Consider the following 17,473-nt stretch of genomic DNA (forward strand, 5'->3'; position numbering starts at 1 on the left):
GCTGGAATTTAAGTAGATATTTAATAACTTGAAAAATAAACTTCTATTTTACCAGAACACAGTCAGTTTTTTTTCTTTAGGTTTCAAAACTGAAAGTTTCTTGTCAAGCTTGAGCTGATTGAGCCAAATCAGGAAACAGATGTATCCTTAATCTCGACAGAGGTTAAAAAGTTACACTGTAATAAAGGCACTATGTCAATCAATACAGAGAGCAAGTATTCTGAAGCAGTGTGAAATTTAAAAAAAGAGCACAAACAGATCAGGAGTGCACGTAATACTAATACTGTGCAGTTCTGTCAGTGATACTATAAAACCCAGTATAAACTAGTGCTTATTCCTGTATCTACCTGGTTAACAGCAAATTAACAGGTCAAGATACAATCAGCCTCGGCAACTTCCACATTCAAAGGATCTGCATCTTGCATGCTGCTCGTCAGATAGAGGAGGGTTCATGCCCAGTTGCACCGATTTGAGCAACTTCTCTCAGTCCAAATTTGGCAACAATTCTGTTTGAACATCCTCCAGAACACTGCTTCATTTTTAATCTAAGACTATAAAATGCTCCAAGTGTATACAAGCATATAATCAACTTCAGTTAAAAGATCTTCAATTCTTTGGCTCCAGACACCAACTTAAGAGGTATTTTTAGTAGACAGATTCACCTACCTTACTGCTGAGAGTGCTTTTATCACAACCAAGCACCAAGGACCCAAGCTGCACAGACACTCACATGATCTAGTGACAGATTTAAATGTACGCTTACATATAATTTTGAATAGCTTTTTCAAGTTAATGGAATACTCATCTGCTCGGGAGCAAGTCACGTGCTTAAGCACACTGTTAGATAACTTCGGCACCAGATCCTATCCCCAAAGTTAACACGTAAGTAAACCCAAGCTAACATCTACTGAAAACTTGTCCCAGAACAGGCACGCTTCTATCAGAATCAGCTTTGAGAGAACTAAAAATACTTACTGGACAAAGAAGAGAAACTCTTAAGCTTGTTGTTGCTATTTCACTATCTGGATCTGCAGTCAGTTTCTCTTTGACTGTTATTTGAAAGAAGAAAACATAAATTTTATAGTTAATTTACGACACAAATTGGATGTTAGAGAAGTAAAGCAAGCCTAAAACTATATGCGTTAAACTGTTTGCCAGGTCTACTGGAAGCAAGTAGTAATAAGTAGTTTCACACTCCCACAGTAAGCATGTAATCTAAGCAATCTTTACTTTCTAGGAAGATCATAAATTACAACATTTAAGTAAGCTAGAAGTAGGAAAAGCTCTTCTTAAACCAAGATCCTTTGAAAAATTATTTATACAAAGATGACTCTTTTCATATACATGCAACTACATACTTGAAAGTTATTTAAAATCTGTCAGAAAGATCGGCCATATTAACTTGTCCATTATTAACTTCAGGCACTTTAAAAAAAAAACAAAAAAACTAATATTAACATGTTAGTAACCTTCACATGGACAGGCACTTCTGTAAAATCTCTGAAACACTCAAACATTCCAGTCATTTAAAATTGAAAAAACTAACCGGGAAATAGGAAAGTAAGAGAGGTACCCTGACAAAATTAGAGCTTTAAAGCACTGCAGTGAAATACAAACACTACAGAAGACTTTCATCCCCACCCATCCTCGATTTTTGTCCATAAAGACTGCTCTACAAGCAGTCATTGTTAAAACGAACAAGTCACTTCCACATTCTAGCTGCTCTATGAACGCTAAATACACCCTTATTGTTACCTTGTATACAAAGAGAAGGAGCCACCTGGAAACTCCTCTCTAGATTTTTGTGTATTGAAATCATCCCATCAGGTTAATGCAACACAATTTAATACACTGGCTTTGCAGCACTGCCTTTATTAGTGAGCTAATTTCTTCCCTTCCGCAGAAGGCCCTGTACAGTGTACAATACACATTATCTGAGCATCTCCCAATTAGACATTAAAGAGTACGACCAACAGCTGTCAGGTGTTTGTTTTTTCATCCTCTCCCTGGAAAAGAAACGCATGCAGCAGTGTTTGCTTGGATTTTGATTACATAAACTTACACCAATGTGTACTTGTCAGGGAAACAACAAAGAAGCAAACCTTGCACTTAGACTTGGGGGAGGGGAGGTACCAAGCTAGACTGTCTCTCCAGGAGCTTGCTCCACTAGACTGTGCCAAAGGAACAACCGAAAAAAAAAAAAGCGGTGATGAAGACCTTCCTCCAGCGTGTCAGTACTGCAGTTCAATATCAGCCATTTGGCTTGGCTTGTTCAAGGCACTGAATTATCAGTTAACTGTATAAATATCGTTGCTCTGTTTAAAGAGAAACAACCAGCAGAACTGAACTGAAAGAGACTCTCTCGCATTTTTCCCTTCACAGTGTCAACAGGGTTCCTGGACTAGCTCCTAATACAAACAAAGGCCTCCGAGGCTCTGAATTTCAGCTGAATACAAAGAACAGCACTATCAGATTCTCAAAACCCAGAGAATTGTAGGAAGTCCAAACCTCGGTTAGTACAGTGCTATTTCAAATCTCCTTTCACAAAAGCTTTTTTTTCCCTTTTTGGCTAACAAGGACTTCAGACATACTTAGTGCTCGAGAGTGATCAGGATTCCGAATCCCTTTGGCTCGCAACCTCTGCAGTAAAACCGTGGAGGACAGCTGCTTTACGAGGTAGACTGCCATGGAGTAGTTCTGCAAAACAGAACAAAGATCAAAACAAAACTCAAACTGTGTCAATCAAAATATCGTTTATTTTATACAATGCTTATGCAATTTATGTGATTACAGGGCCTTGTGTCTCTACAGTAATTATAAGATGTTAAATGGCAAAGTTCTCAGACTAGAGAAAATCCACCATGTTTTAGCAAGGGCACAGGGCTGGAGTTTTAGAGACGTGACAAAAGTGACAGGCTTCCCTGAGACTAAATCTAACTGCAAAAGCAGCTCTTCCTTCTGCTATTACAACATTAGGACACTTCTGCAAGTTTTGTATTTAACTTGGGGCATGTGGCCTACAGGCCATTTTAAAAGGGTGATTTTACATAAATAATGTTAGATCCTGTTGTTGTGCTGATACGTTTAAGGGAAGCTGTCAGGGCAAATTTGATCAAAACTTTTCATAAAGCTTCCCCCTCCCCCCCCCCCCAAAATATGAAAATCAACCGTGGTGTCTCTTCAAAAGCAGTAATTAAAAAGATGCATCCTCTGCAGTATTCCCTACTCAATCTGGAAGCACTATCCAACCTTCCTTTTCTTATCTTCCCGTACTGACCATGAAATGCTAAAGCTACTTGACTGCTGAAGCTTAACAGAAATCAGAGTTAACGAGTTCAAGAGTTCAGTGGGGTCAAGATGTACTCTAGTGAATCTAGTGGGCAAGAAATTACCACTCCCAACTGCCTGTCCTTCCCGTTGCTTGAGCTTAGGCTACTTCTCCCTCTTCAGACTCAGCAGAACAGATGATGTGAATGTTCGTTATCTGTGTCAGCAAAAAGCCAGGGATCTTCACTTCTGCCACTGCAGACGGGAATTCGGCACGCAAGCAAGCCGGACGCACGCGCACCGACCCTGCCTGCTCCCCAGCCACCACGGCAAGCTCGTGCTAGAGGGACCGAGCAGAGCTGGCAGAGTGCTCCTGCTGACATCACAAAAGGTTTTCAGATCAGTTTTAGATTTTGGAACTTCTCATTTGTCTTCTATAAAAATGTTGTCTTTCTAAAAATGTGGTATTGTACTCTGCAACCACCAGCAAACCCCCAGGAAACAAGCAGCAAGGACAAAATTTACGCTCTCACATCAGGGGGTATCAATTACCTTTCGCTACAGAGCACACATATAGCTATATTTATATGGCTAAATTTGGAACTACATTCATACATTTTAAATTGAAAAATTTAGGGCTTCTTCTGCCCCACTCCAGCAACTCTCAAGTATGTTTCCACAAAACAAAACCACAGCCAAAAAAAAAAAAACCCATACAATTGTGACATTTACCATTCTTTATTTAGGATGCCGCCAGAACATGAAGAAGGGATTTCAGCAATTTATCTTACCATAAAAATCACACAAATTGAAATCACATCACATTTTAAAATATTTTATTCTTAAAATGAATACTTCTCACATCGTTAAAAAACACTACTGCTTTAACTTGTTTGTTTAATGCCTCAATTAGTATAGAAGTTAGAAAAAATGCTAATTAACATTGTGAAATTATTTACCAACAGCTTGAATCTACAAAGCTAGGAACTTGCCCAAGGCATCTTGTACAGAAGGCTTTTGAAACAGATTGTGTAAAAACCACAATTATGACTTCAGGAAAGGTAGAGCATACCAGTTGAGACAAGCAATTGGCTCTTCAGGGAAGGGGGGATAGGGAATTCAAATTTTATACTTTACAGGCACATCCAAAAATAAAATAATTCCTCACGTTTAACTGTCAAGATCTCAAACAATCAGATTAGGAAGCATTACTTCTCATGAGTGGGGATGTTCTGACTGGCACATCATTCTCACGACAGACACTAAGAATTTGCCACTACCTTCAGCTATGTATTATAAGTTAAAAGGTATCCAGTAGGTTTTATATAACTGAAATATCTAAGCAGCCTGAGAAAACAGCTAGTTCACTACAGCGTAGCTTAGAGACCATGCAGATTTGTGACATTTCTTTTCCCTAAATCCTTATCTGTATTCTAAAGCAAAAGCACAGCACTGCATTCACAGCAATAACCAGGATTCATCAATTTGTGTGCAACCACTTCCGCAACGTAACTTAAAATAAATTTTTTTAAAATGCTTATTTCAGATACCTGCAGTTCTTGTTAGATAAAAGATGACTTTAAAAAAGAAAGTATTCAGAAATCATTTATTCTATAACCTGAATGGAGACTCTTTCACACTTGACAAGAAATTCACTGTGACAGGGAAGGAGAGAAATAGCAGCATGATGTTTCATATATGGCTATTGGGTGCAGTTGGGCTATTAGCATTTTTCCCACTGTGGCTCAAGAACCCTGGGCTTTGTGCACAGCCAAGATCTTGGAAAAAGTTTCATCTCAGGATAATTCTCAGGACTTCAAGAAAGAGGATGGCTGCAATGACAAAGCCACAATTTTTCAAGCATGCACTGATTCTGTAATGTATATCTCGCAGTAGTTTGTCACCAGTGAGAGCCGATGCACTGATTCATGGAACAACTTGAAGTGACTTTTTGCAGGCTGTTCCAGATTTCATTAGTCCAGTGGAACACCAACAATTTTATAATCCCCTCAGACACAAAAAAAGGTTCTAAAAACATGACTTCTTTAACATTAGGTATATGGATGTTTGTGAGAACAAAATATGAAACAGGCAAGCTATATTTCCTGGACACTACTGAGTTGCTATGCTTTGCTGTCTACTTTTCCAGGGTTAAGCAACACCAGTTTGTACAGAACGTCACACGTTAGTAGGTCAGTTAAAAGTTGAATCCAAGATAAGGTTTGCCAAGCCTCAAAATCGGGAAAATCTTGAAGTCTAAAGTTAAACAAAAACTCCTTATATAAAGTTTCTTGAACCTACTATCTGGGCCCTCAATGAGTCACAAAGATAGGTAGGTGGGCGGGGGGATGAAGAGGGAGAGGTCACACTACGAAAAAATTTGAGGGCTACTGATCCAGGGAAGCGTGCCGTATCTGCCCGGCGTAAAGTAACAGAGAAATGCAACCAAAAGAAGGAACAGCCTATTGCTAAACCATGAAGTATTTTCTGCACAATTAAACTTGCTTATCGGTCAAGTCTTTCAAACATATGCCAAAACAGAAATTAATAAGCTTAGGCAGCATTATGTACCAAATAAAGTGACTTACTCTTCCAATTTCTGCAGTCCACGAAACGACGATTGTGTTTGGTACCGTCGTAGATAATCTGACGAGTGAGGTAATGTTGATTGGTCGGCTAGGTCGCTTTGGTTCAACACCATTTTTGGTTGGTGGAAGATAGCCCTAGAAATGAAATCATTTATTTTAACTCAAAACAAGGAGGAAAAAAAGAAAAGAGAGAGAGAGTGCTCTTGCCTTCTCTCTCCCCTCCCCCAGAAATCCTGCCCCTATAAAAGCTCTGTGTTCCACCTGAACCAGGCTCTCTCCAATTTAAAAATATACATGACAGACAGCACAATACCAGCTATTTCACAAGTCCTTTTCCTTACACAACATCCTAACCCCGCCTGCTGGAACATCAGGGGTGCCTTTGTCACCTCCTCGCCTTTCTCTGCTGGCAGTATTCCTAGCCAAGCTGCCTGGCTAAAAACACCCAAGCTAACCCTGTGCAGCGCCCCAGTACTGTAAGTCAGTGTCTCTCTTTTGTCCTGTTGGTCAGTGACGGTCTTCTCCCCGCACACATGACCTCCAAAACAGGGTGCCATTTCAGCCAGATTCACCAGATGTTTCTAGAACATAAAAGTTTACTCTCACTCTGTTAGAAAATTAATCTTCCAGCTCTATTGGCTGGTCTCATGAGAAACAATTTACTTAACTGTCTTTTTCATTCATCCAGCCACCTCCATTCAAACCCTTCAAAATGTGAAAACAAAGGTTAGGATGAATGCTCAGGCACACTTCTGGCAGATAGCTCATAACAATGTTACCCAGTCATATAAATCCAAATTATATCTTACTTACTGGAAGGCTGCATGGTTTCCCATTTACTTTCACACACAGATTGGGTGGGAAGTGATCTTCTTGTGGACAACTGGTCTCTGATAAACAAAACCTGAAAGCAAAGAGCTTCCGTCACCTTTCATTTGTAAAATGTCTTGGAGACCACCCATTCCTAGAGGGAAGCTTTCTCAAAAGAGCTGTGAGACCACACCAAATCTTGCTAAACACAGTCCTCAAATTAGCTGTATGGCTCAATAAGCAGGAAATCCCCCCAAAATTAAAAGGTGTGGGTTAAGGGGGCCATAGGTTCCTCTTCAGGTTTCTCAAATTCCTCAGGCTGGGTCTGTCTAACAGCAGAACCGTTCAAGCAGGCAGGTTCCTGCTACACCAGATAGACCATTCTGCTTCTTTCCCCCTACTCCTCCTGCCTGACCCCTTCTTGGTTGTTCACAAACAACAATACATGCCGTCTGTTCAACTATCCCTCCTCCGAACATCCATAAGCCAGCCAGCTACAGTATCAAACCCTATGTCAGGCCCTTTACTTCAGTTCAGACAGTTTCCGACAATGCTATTTCAAAGGTTTATTTGCTACTGGAGCCAAAATAAGACACACCCTCCCTTGCACTATGAAGTGCTGATAGGCCCAACACTGCAGACAATGGGCTTTCAAAGGACAGACCTAAAGGACCTTCTCAAATCCACTGGATTTCTTCCAGGGACCTGCCCTAGGCGCTCAAACATACCATCATATCAGGGTATAGCTAGTCAACGCAGCTGAGCCTAACAGGCCGCTGCCCTCAAAAAGGGGAGTTACCTTCTGTCCTTGTTTTCTCTCCTTCCTTCCCTTTCCCTTCTGTTCACCTGACCCCGCACTAAGCCAATTTAACTTGCTGATCAGCAGAAGTTAACCTGATAAACGAGACCCGAAAGCACTTGCTTTCTGTCTGCAGAGTTAACAACTCACCATGTAGTTGTGCAAACACCAGAATCGGTGCAAGAGAGGAGTGAGATAGCGCAGCCAGAAGCAGAGGGATGGAAGGCAAGACAGCCATTTCTGACAAGGGCAAGCTGCAAAGTCAGCTCTACTGTAAGGTCTGCTCAAATCCTTACAGAGAATTACAGGGATATACAGGATTTAATCAGCTTCCGATAAGTTTGTCAAAACCTCTAAATAACCAACAGGTTAAGACTAAACCTGGTGATTCGCAAAATCTTGCCTCCCGTTCCTAGCAGGAAAGTAGACCTTGGGTTGCCACGCCCAGCAAATACAGCGTTTGGCATCTCTGTTAGGAAAAACAACCCTTCCTGCACATGGGGTCTGAAGGCCAGGACACCTGGAATCTGACAGATTTGGGGTTAAAGAAAGGAGCATACGCACAATCTAAAACAATGAATTGAAGAAAATCAGTTGGTTATAGCATGCAGTACATGCATTTTTCTGACATGCCAGATATCAAGCCATCAGGAGCCTCAGGAAAGCTGCATATAACAAAGACAAGCAGTTAAGTCTGCCCTTTCCAAAACAGCCAGTAGCTGAAATCTCCCACAACAAACTTTTCTCAAGATAACAGAAAGCAGGATGAGACTATCTTCCACAAAGGTAAGATAGACTTGCTGAGCAGCATATATTTGATATTTTACGTTTCCAAAATATTTGGAAACGGCAGCATCAAGAATAGGCCATATGAATGCATACCTTAGCTGGACCTGTACAAGAATAGGCCATATGAATGCATACCTTAGCTGGACCTGTACTGTGAAGTCACATTTGGTCCCAGAAATATCCCTGGCAAAGACAAAACACAGGTTAAGATGTGTTATTTATATAGTAGGATCATTAATGCTTTCTCAGAGTTTGCTATAAGTTGATCCGTGTGTGCGTGCGCGCGTGCGTGTGCGTGCGAACCTTTTTGCATACCACGCTTTCCTTCCCCCGGTCAGTCAAACCACCACCCTTAAGACACATTAAAAAATATATACATTTTATTTTTCAGAGTAAACAATTCAATTACATTCTCATCTCACCTCTACCATTCTCTTCTTTTGGTATACTGTAAAGAAAATTCTGATGGGTCACTAGGTACATCTTTAAACTAAGTAAATATAGAACTCAGCCAATTCCTGTGTTAACAGTGACAAAGGGCTGCAAGGAGGAGAGTTATGTTATTTGTACAGCAGGTAGTACAAAAGAAGCCTGTCCGCTCTTCACTGGGCAGTGGTTATTAATTCTCTCTTCCTTGTTCTTTCCCTTTCCATCACCTCACATACAAAAGAGAAAAGAATTGTCCAAAAGAGTATTCTCTGAGGCACTATGCACTCTTCTGTGTACTTTAAGATCACATTTTAAAGTAAAAGTTACAGTAAGCCCATTCTTTTGGGGGGTTTAAATATTGTACTATCAACAAAACTCACTTACATTGAACTGCTGATTTGCTGCACCTGTTGGGGTGTAAGTGCAAACGCAAAGCAAGTTTCTCGAAATCGCTGACTATTATCTGATGCTAGAAGAAAACAAGAATATCATTTTTAAAAACAACAAACAGAATAAATCGAAACTAACCTTTCCATTGAAGTGTCTATACACGTATATACATATACATAAAAATAATTTAATAGCAAGAACAACTGTATGACACATTTCTGTAAACAATTTCAAAGCCAACAAGAAATGTGCTATTTAAAGCCTTTTGTAAATAAAAATAAAATAAACAAGCTATATATTTATATATAAACTATATATTTAAAAAGTGATAGAGAAAACAGCAAAGAGGAGACAACTCAGCTCAAGACTTTCTATCAGTCACGGTAACTTAACTGTAGATAAGTCTTTGATATTAAATAAAAAAAAGCATTTAGGGAACCTCATCAACAAGGAAATGAAAAAAAAGTTAACACACAAGATCGTGGATTAGCCTGCAAAAGCTAACAGAGTGACTGAGAAGTACAATATATACAACTCCTCTAGGTGCTTCAAGAAGAGAATCTTTTATAGAGTTAAATGCAACAAGTATATAGCATACAAGCATCTCATGAAATATGCACAACTTAAATAAGAAATCTGGGTTTAAGGTCCTTCAACTCTGTGCTACAGAGCTCTGTAACAGAACAAACCATACTTAACAATTAACGCACCTGCTGAAAACCAAAGAACATTAAACATCTCCAATGACTATGTTGTGTATTAAACGGTCAATAAGTTTATCATTTTTTGTTTTACTATAATACATTTCCCAACTCAATCTTGAGTGACAGATGAGTGAGTACTTTGGGGTGACACTTCAGATACTTTGTTAAAAAGCACCACGTGGTAGGTCAGAACCAACCACAGAATAGACATTGACTTAGTATAAATATCAACAGCGGCAAACTCACAAAATTACATTACATTACCTTGTATGTTAATGCTACAAGACCTGTAAATTTTATTGCATGCAACAGCGATAGGTAGTTCATTTGTTAGTTACTGTGCGGAGCAATTACCGCAGTCAAAATACACCAAGAACAGCCACTGTGTGATCTGCAATACGTTTTTCATTATTCAGACCTGTGGGCACACCACTACTAAAACTATGTGGGCAAGAATAAACAACCTTCATTGAAAAACAGCTTTTGCAAAAATACTGGCAGCAGTAAATATTTTTAAAAGACTTAAATTTTCTGGAGTATTGTTTATGTTCATGTACTTTCATTTTCTTTCCCATCATTTCCTATACAATTATCATAATGGGTATACCCTGAGCGTTTCCCAAAATACACAAACGGGAACTAAAATACATTTATTAATAAAATGTTCCACTGTAATGGAACATGTTTAGTTTAATGTTTAGTTAAGACACTCAGGCCTACAGGATCCACCAGCTATTTTGGTTTTAATAAATTCTCAATTTATTTTCTCAAGGAAAAACATGCAAGTCTTAAGATGACAGAATATGACTATAATATGACAATGTAAGAATTTGCAGGAAGTATAAACACAATGTTTACAATAAGCAATGAAAATCTTTTATAATATTTGTGTGCACGTATTTTACAGCTATCGTTGGCTGTAAATGACAAGGTCAGTATTATATATTGTAATCGACAAAAGAGAAATTAACTGACCAAGTTAAACAATCCCTTGCATGTCAGACCATTAAATTAAAGTTATTATTTCACATTTTTGCATGTTTAAAGGTGACCTGAACCTTTGCTTTTATTTTCCTGCCATGAATTGATTGCTTTACCTTAGCAATTTCAATTCTGCTTTTACTAGAGAAGTTCTGGAAAGTCTCGGGAACGTTTGTTGTGAACTGCAACATCTTTAATCGTAGGACAAGGCCGTTGAATGTTTAACACAAGCTACCTTCATTTAGGACTTAAATCACTCAAAGAAGTTAAACAGCAGTTAACAACAACAAAAATCTAAAACCAAGTCTCCCAAGTCATCTTTGCCCCTTGCAGCTGCTCAACATTTTGCCTGCTTGGGTTTTGCAGCGTTCCCAGTTTAGAGGTAGACTCAAACAGCTAATACGCACTTCGTGTGGTGCTAGAAGAAGGGAGGAACAAAATAACTGACCAAAGCAGCAAGAGATCCTAAAACTCAGTTCCCCTCTTCTTTACCGGCTGATATTAATCCAAAACTTATTTTTGCTACTTAACAATTCGTGACCTTGGAAAACGAGTCTCAGGTTTCTCCATTCAATTTCATCGTGCTTTTGACATCGGCCAAATTAAAGCATTACACATCAGAATGGCAGAAAATGCAGAAGTATACACTTCAGTGCTGACATGGAAGCCTCCAGAATTCAAGTTTTCTTCAAGAGCTGTATTTCTAGCACTTTCAAGAGCTGTATTTCTAGCACTTTCACATGACATTAAATATCCTCTGCTTGAACGAAACATTTTAGCAGCAGAAACAGCCACTTCAGACTCTTTTAAAAAAAAAAAAAGAAAAATCACACAAAAAGCATTAATAAGAACTGGGTCCTGCACAGTCAATGAATTCATTCTTACCTAGAATTCACCTAAACTGAAAGAGGTGAGCAGGAAGGCTGCGGTGGGGTTTTTGCTCGTTTGTTTTCAAATATTGTCAATTTAACTCAAAGAACAAAAATTGAAGGCCTCCATCATTTCTTCTTATGCTTGGCTATTAACGTCTTATGCACTCATCTTAATAACTGTAAGCAAAAGTCTATGAGCTGATAGATCAATGGTCCCCAGTGATCAGAGATGTACTTTATCACAGGCTGCTTGATCTCCTCTTAACTGCAGAACAGCATTAATATACACAGGCAGTGTTTTCAATACACTGCTTTTGTGTACAAGCAATCATTGTGATTATCCTTGGCAGCACTGCCAAATTGCAAAGAAGGAACAACTTGTTAATTAGAGAAAGATGATCCAGCAGCCAATCTTAAAAAGACTTCAAAACTCTTGACATATTGAGCAGTAAAGAAAGAGGGGGGGAAAAAGATGTACCAGCACACTCAAGAAGCCACATTACTCAGAATTGTGCATAACTAAAAGATAGCTACAGCGAGACTCTCGAGCTAGTATTAGGATGCAATTCTGCCTCTTGGAAGCCAACCTGAAAAAGAGCAAATTTAAACACAAACTGCACAATTCAGTGTGCGCTACCATAAGCATGTCTAACCTTTACAAACAGACATATTTCAGCCAATTATAAATAAAGCATTTGAGTCTTTACATTCAGCATGATATTAAGAAAAGACAAGAACAAGCTACACGAGCACCACACAGAACCAGTTTAACACACACACAACAAGCTGTAAAACAGGCCGTGACCAACAGGGGAAATACCAGGCTACCACGGTGAAGAACACGGTAAGTTTTACAAGGGCTGTCTGTAGCGGTTACCAGCATTGCTTCCATCTCCTAGCTCACAGTTAAGTTTCGGCAATTGCTACTCTGCTCGCAACACCCCAGCGACGGCTTCCCACCCGACTGCTCCGCCAGGAGCCAGCCCCGGACGGAGGGACACCAAAATCCACCCTCCAGCTGCTGAAAAACCAGAGACAGCCAATTCAAGCAGAGGTCAGTAAAACATGGAAAGGAAAGCGAATAGCTCCATAAAGACTCTATTTACCATACTTTAAAAACAACCACCAATTTAGGCTGCTACTCATGCCCTTTCGCAAAACAAAGCTGGGGGCTTGTGGCCCTTCTGGGGTCAGAAGGGAAGCTGCTTGCTGGTCCGGGGGCTCGTCTAGGAGGGACGGGGAAACACAGCAGGGCAGATCGGACCATCAGAACAAAAACATTGGATGGGAAGATGGGAGATGAGAAATGTTTTCTGTGGAGATCCAAAAAGAAGTTTCTGGCTTTTTCTGATCTTCTTATACATTTTCTCACTATCTTTTTATTCTCATGCATGTTATTTCTAGATGTACTTACCCAACAAATGATGCAAAACATGTTGCTAAATGAGCTCATTTAGCAGCTTTCCATTGAAGACTAGGCTTCCAAAAGCTCATCTATGAGCATACAAACTCCCCTGCCTCTAAAAATTTCAGATTTCGCAAGGAAGAGCCAGTGGAAGTTTGAAATTTAAGAGCGTACAAAAGCTAACTGATTTGTACTAATTCATCTGGTATTTCTGCTGGGTCTAGAAGCACCAAATAGATCCTGGTAAGTGAAACACGTAGTCCGCTTTTAAAGATCTGGAACATGCTTAAAACCAGAATTATGCATGTATATAATTTTACACTAGAAAAATCATTTTGATGGCTAGAGATGGCAGCCATGCCCTGCAAACAATCATTATTATTTAACAAAGGGTAGGCAAAAATAGATCTCCAGCTGAAAACCGAGCAGATTAAAACAGAGCATATAATCTAATAAAGATGGGATCTAGCCAGGACAACAGAATTAATGTGAACATTCATATGAAAGTTGCCAAGATCATTTTTCCACAACTATGAATTATTAAATTTTATACCCTTCTCTTTAGCATTCTCTGAATGGTACAGAGCTTGGAGGATTAGTTAGAAGTGGTCTATAAACCACTTTGCAATCAGAAAGATATTTGAGAACTATACAATGCACAAGTGTCTTTATTGTTATTTACATATAAAGAACAAAGGCTCAGTAATTTCAAAACATCACTAATTAGAAGTATCACTTTATCTTGTTGCTAAAAAGTTACCTGAATAATTCAAATATCTGAAAGGGTAGATTTTTCAAGTGTCTAGTAAAAATCTTTCCACATAGACTTGTTTAGCTAAATGGATGTCAACAAAAGCAGTTTCAGACAAGCCACGTACAAATCCTCTTGTCCTATGGGAGTGTCACTGGTTTTTGGGGGAGGCTGGGGGTGCTCGCGGGTGCAGTGGGAGTATTTACTTGGTCTTCATTCATCCAAGCTAGACCCAGGAAAAGGAATGAACAAAATCTGACTTTCTTGTAAATATATGTGCACGCTTATTAAAAACTGGCACAAGTTCACTTCAGCTTCCTCTGCAGGTTCCTAACATTAGTGCAACACACTAAAAAGCATGAAATGTTGCAGAAATGCTACAGAGTGGAGTCTTTTCTTCAAAGCTGTTATTCTTACCAGTTCACCCATCACCACAGTGTCCTGAATTATTTCATGTTTTGCTCATTCAAACTAATGATCCAAATAGCATATAGGATAGGCATATATTAAATGAGAGTAAGCCAATCATGCTTTGCTGGTTGTAAATTTTAATAAACATTTTTCATGAGTAATAAGTTTGCAAAATTTGAGCAAAAACAGTCTTAATACATTAGATTATCATTTACAGGCACAAAATATTTAAACTCTATGCATGTGTATGGATATATTTCATATGTATATATGCACACACATATACATTTTCTACTGATTCTGTTCTTTATTTTAAAAAATCCTACAGCACTAGAGTGAGGGGGGGGGGGGGGAAAAAAGAAAAAAAGAATGCAGCTTGAGTGGCTGAATTTTCTACGGCTCTAAAAATATTCTCTTCCACCTCACCAGTACCCATGGCTAAAAATAGTCGCACAATCTTTCTGCAGTAAAATATCTCTCGCTGACTTGAGAAACAGCTAGTCTTTAAATTTCCATTCAAGAAGAGATACCTTAAAATCTTTAATGAATCTGCTACTATCATATTGCTGAGATTGTGGGATGCTTCCTAAGGCAACTGCAGCTGAACGTCGTATTGCCAATATACTAAGGTTAATCTTTCCCATCTTTCATCGCAAAGGACAACTTATTAAATAGTTCTAATGCAGAAATTTACTTTGACTAATACTAAACTTACTTTTTATACTGCAACAATTACCTTAGCTCAGGACAAGAGAAAAAACCATAACTGAATTGGGCCTACTCGCAACGATTTCTAATGACAGCATGTTTATTTCTGTAGACAGAAATATTTTAAGTAAGAGTATCAGGAACATAGCAAATTTTTGCTAAATGCTGTGAGATAAACATATGCCTAATTGCTTATTGACTAAGCTGATACAGTACATAATTTTCATCAGTTAAACTTATCAAAACGTTAACCAGAAAAACCTAAACATCACAGAAGTTGTCACCCAACACGTAGTTAATTCTTGTATAAATATATCTTCCCCAAATGGGTAAGATGCCTCATTTTGTTACGACAGAGCCATTTTGCTCTTTATTCTTTTAAACAGCAGAAGGCATTATATCAATTCGTGTTTGGTCCTCTTGCAAATACCACTACTGGAAAGTTAATACACTGGTTCCAAGTCAAGACCAAAATTCTCGCATCCAGATTAAAGTACAGAAGATGTTTACCTTTTAAGAAGCTTTAATTTCAGACAGGCTTTGAATTATGTTAAATCGCAACAGAAGCCAGGGAATTCATAATACAGTACTACCACACACACAGCTCTTAATAATTTAGTTTTTCCAAGTCCTCCGGTATCAATCCAGAAACGGGTTCGTTTACACAATTACTTTTGGAGCCAAGATTGAACACCTACATATGGCACCTTACAATAGCTGCCTACAGGCAGAAACAGAAACCAAGCTGCTCCCCTGGGGAGAATACACCTTCCCAGGACCAGCATCACCAGCCCTTTTAAAACCACCACAATTTATGAAGTTCCTGTGTAACATAGGCGTTTATACATCAGCACTTCCTCTCTACTAACCACAACCTTTTAGCATCCCACTCCTACCATATTCTAGAATCAAGCAGCACCTCTTCAACAGCAACCCACTGCACCCCTCTGCTTCCTGCGACCCACTAAAGGCACCCAGACCACCCCATACACAGGCTGTACCCAAACCTTCCTCACAGAGCCGCGCTCTCCCCTGCGGCACAAGACAAGACCACTGCTGATCGCTACAGCTAGGTCAGAGCACATCGAAGCAGCACGCTATGCCCTGAGCACCGTCGTACGGCTGTGCAGAAACGGAGCACGTCCTGCGCAAACCAGCCGGCCGCGAGAATTCGGCTACACCAAACGAGCGTTTAGAGCTGAGACAACTCCTACATCCCCATTTCGTTTTTGTCACTCACTGGCTGTGACATCTCGGCCATTTCACTTCATTTCAATCACTTAGCACAATGGATGTTGCCTAATCTTAAGATTTCAAAGCACTTCAAAACTACTTGAAGGAAGCATTTCAGTAAACATACAAATCATTCTTCCCTTGACGACTGCGACCAGCTCTTAGCCACTCCCATGGGTTACTATTACACTAGACTCACAAATACACTGTACTACTGGGAAGTGACAATGTGACATTCCTAAGCTTAAGATAGTTGGAAAACTGAACTTAGGTTCTGGACAGTCTGTTGCACTTATAGCTTAAGTCACATGAACAGCTTTTACCAGTTAATACTCCGAAGTAACATGCATAGCTATAGTAGGGGTGGGAAAGGCAGGGAGTAAGGAGAAGGAATGGAGCTTATTTGCAATAGTGCCTAAATATACAAATATATATATATATATATACATATATATATATATATATATATATATATAGGAAAATAGCTTGGAAATATTCCAAGGGCTACAATTAATTCATAAATATTACAGATTTTATTACTCTTCATGACACACTGTATAAACAGAATAGATTAACTGGAAACTCGGTGCAGTTGGACAGATATTTATGCACTCACTTGTTTAAAAAAAAGAAAAAAAAAAAAAAGGTCATGTACTACAACATTTTCAAGCAATGAATATTTCTGAAGACCTGCAGCAAGTATTAAGGGCCAACTTCAGCCTGATCATCCATGCCAGAACTCTCTCCCGTCCCATCCTACCTCTATGGAGTAAATAACTGGTCTACCCGGGTGCTCTTCTCGCCTGCTGCCCTTCCTGGCCCCACGTTGCTCCACAGCGACTCCGCTCCTCCGCTCTGCTCAAGGCGGGGGAATATCACTGGGCTGGGCAGGGAGAGGGGAGGAAGCACAGCCCACCTTGTGCCTTCATTGCCCTGCTGGGATTTGGGGCAGACTGGAAAAATGCACCTACAGACACACAACACAGCGGAGCAGCACAGACAGGACCAACGGTTCATAGCAAGGATGCTATGACAGCAGAACCGCTTTGTAGTTTTATCACACGGAATAACGGTAGTACTCTGGTATTCATATGCTACACACCACACGTTCCCATCTACCATCTTTCTAAATTAAATCAGACCATAGCTCATAACTTATTTGTTTGCATGGTACAGAAACGTGCGTCTTCCTCAGCCTGGGTTATGCCTCTAAGCACTGCAGCAAAGTGACAGCTGAACAATCTGGTTATACTTCCATTCGCTTAAATATCCCTTCCAAGACTGCTGCTTAGCACAGGGGGAAAAAAATTCCAAATGTAAGTACTAAAGTTAGGAT

The 17,473-nt window shown here is 39.5% G+C and overlaps 1 protein-coding gene across 6 annotated transcripts in view; it reads right to left on the reverse strand.

Moving 5' to 3' along the window:
- Positions 1-17,473, reverse strand: part of PIAS1 (protein inhibitor of activated STAT 1) — a 59,709-nt gene that overhangs the window by 11,218 nt on the left and 31,018 nt on the right. For all 6 annotated transcript variants that reach the window (XM_068958521.1, XM_068958525.1, XM_068958523.1 and 3 more), the window contains exons 3-8: positions 9,067-9,151; positions 8,389-8,436; positions 6,669-6,759; positions 5,856-5,990; positions 2,592-2,697; positions 976-1,049 (exon numbers count right to left, since the gene is read on the reverse strand). In XM_068958521.1, coding sequence (XP_068814622.1) covers positions 976-1,049; positions 2,592-2,697; positions 5,856-5,990; positions 6,669-6,759; positions 8,389-8,436; positions 9,067-9,151 — 539 coding nt within the window. The remainder of the gene's footprint in view (positions 1-975; positions 1,050-2,591; positions 2,698-5,855; positions 5,991-6,668; positions 6,760-8,388; positions 8,437-9,066; positions 9,152-17,473) is intronic.

The sequence above is a fragment of the Struthio camelus genome, chromosome 12 (genome assembly GCF_040807025.1).
Source record: "Struthio camelus isolate bStrCam1 chromosome 12, bStrCam1.hap1, whole genome shotgun sequence".
Lineage (NCBI taxonomy): Eukaryota > Metazoa > Chordata > Aves > Struthioniformes > Struthionidae > Struthio > Struthio camelus.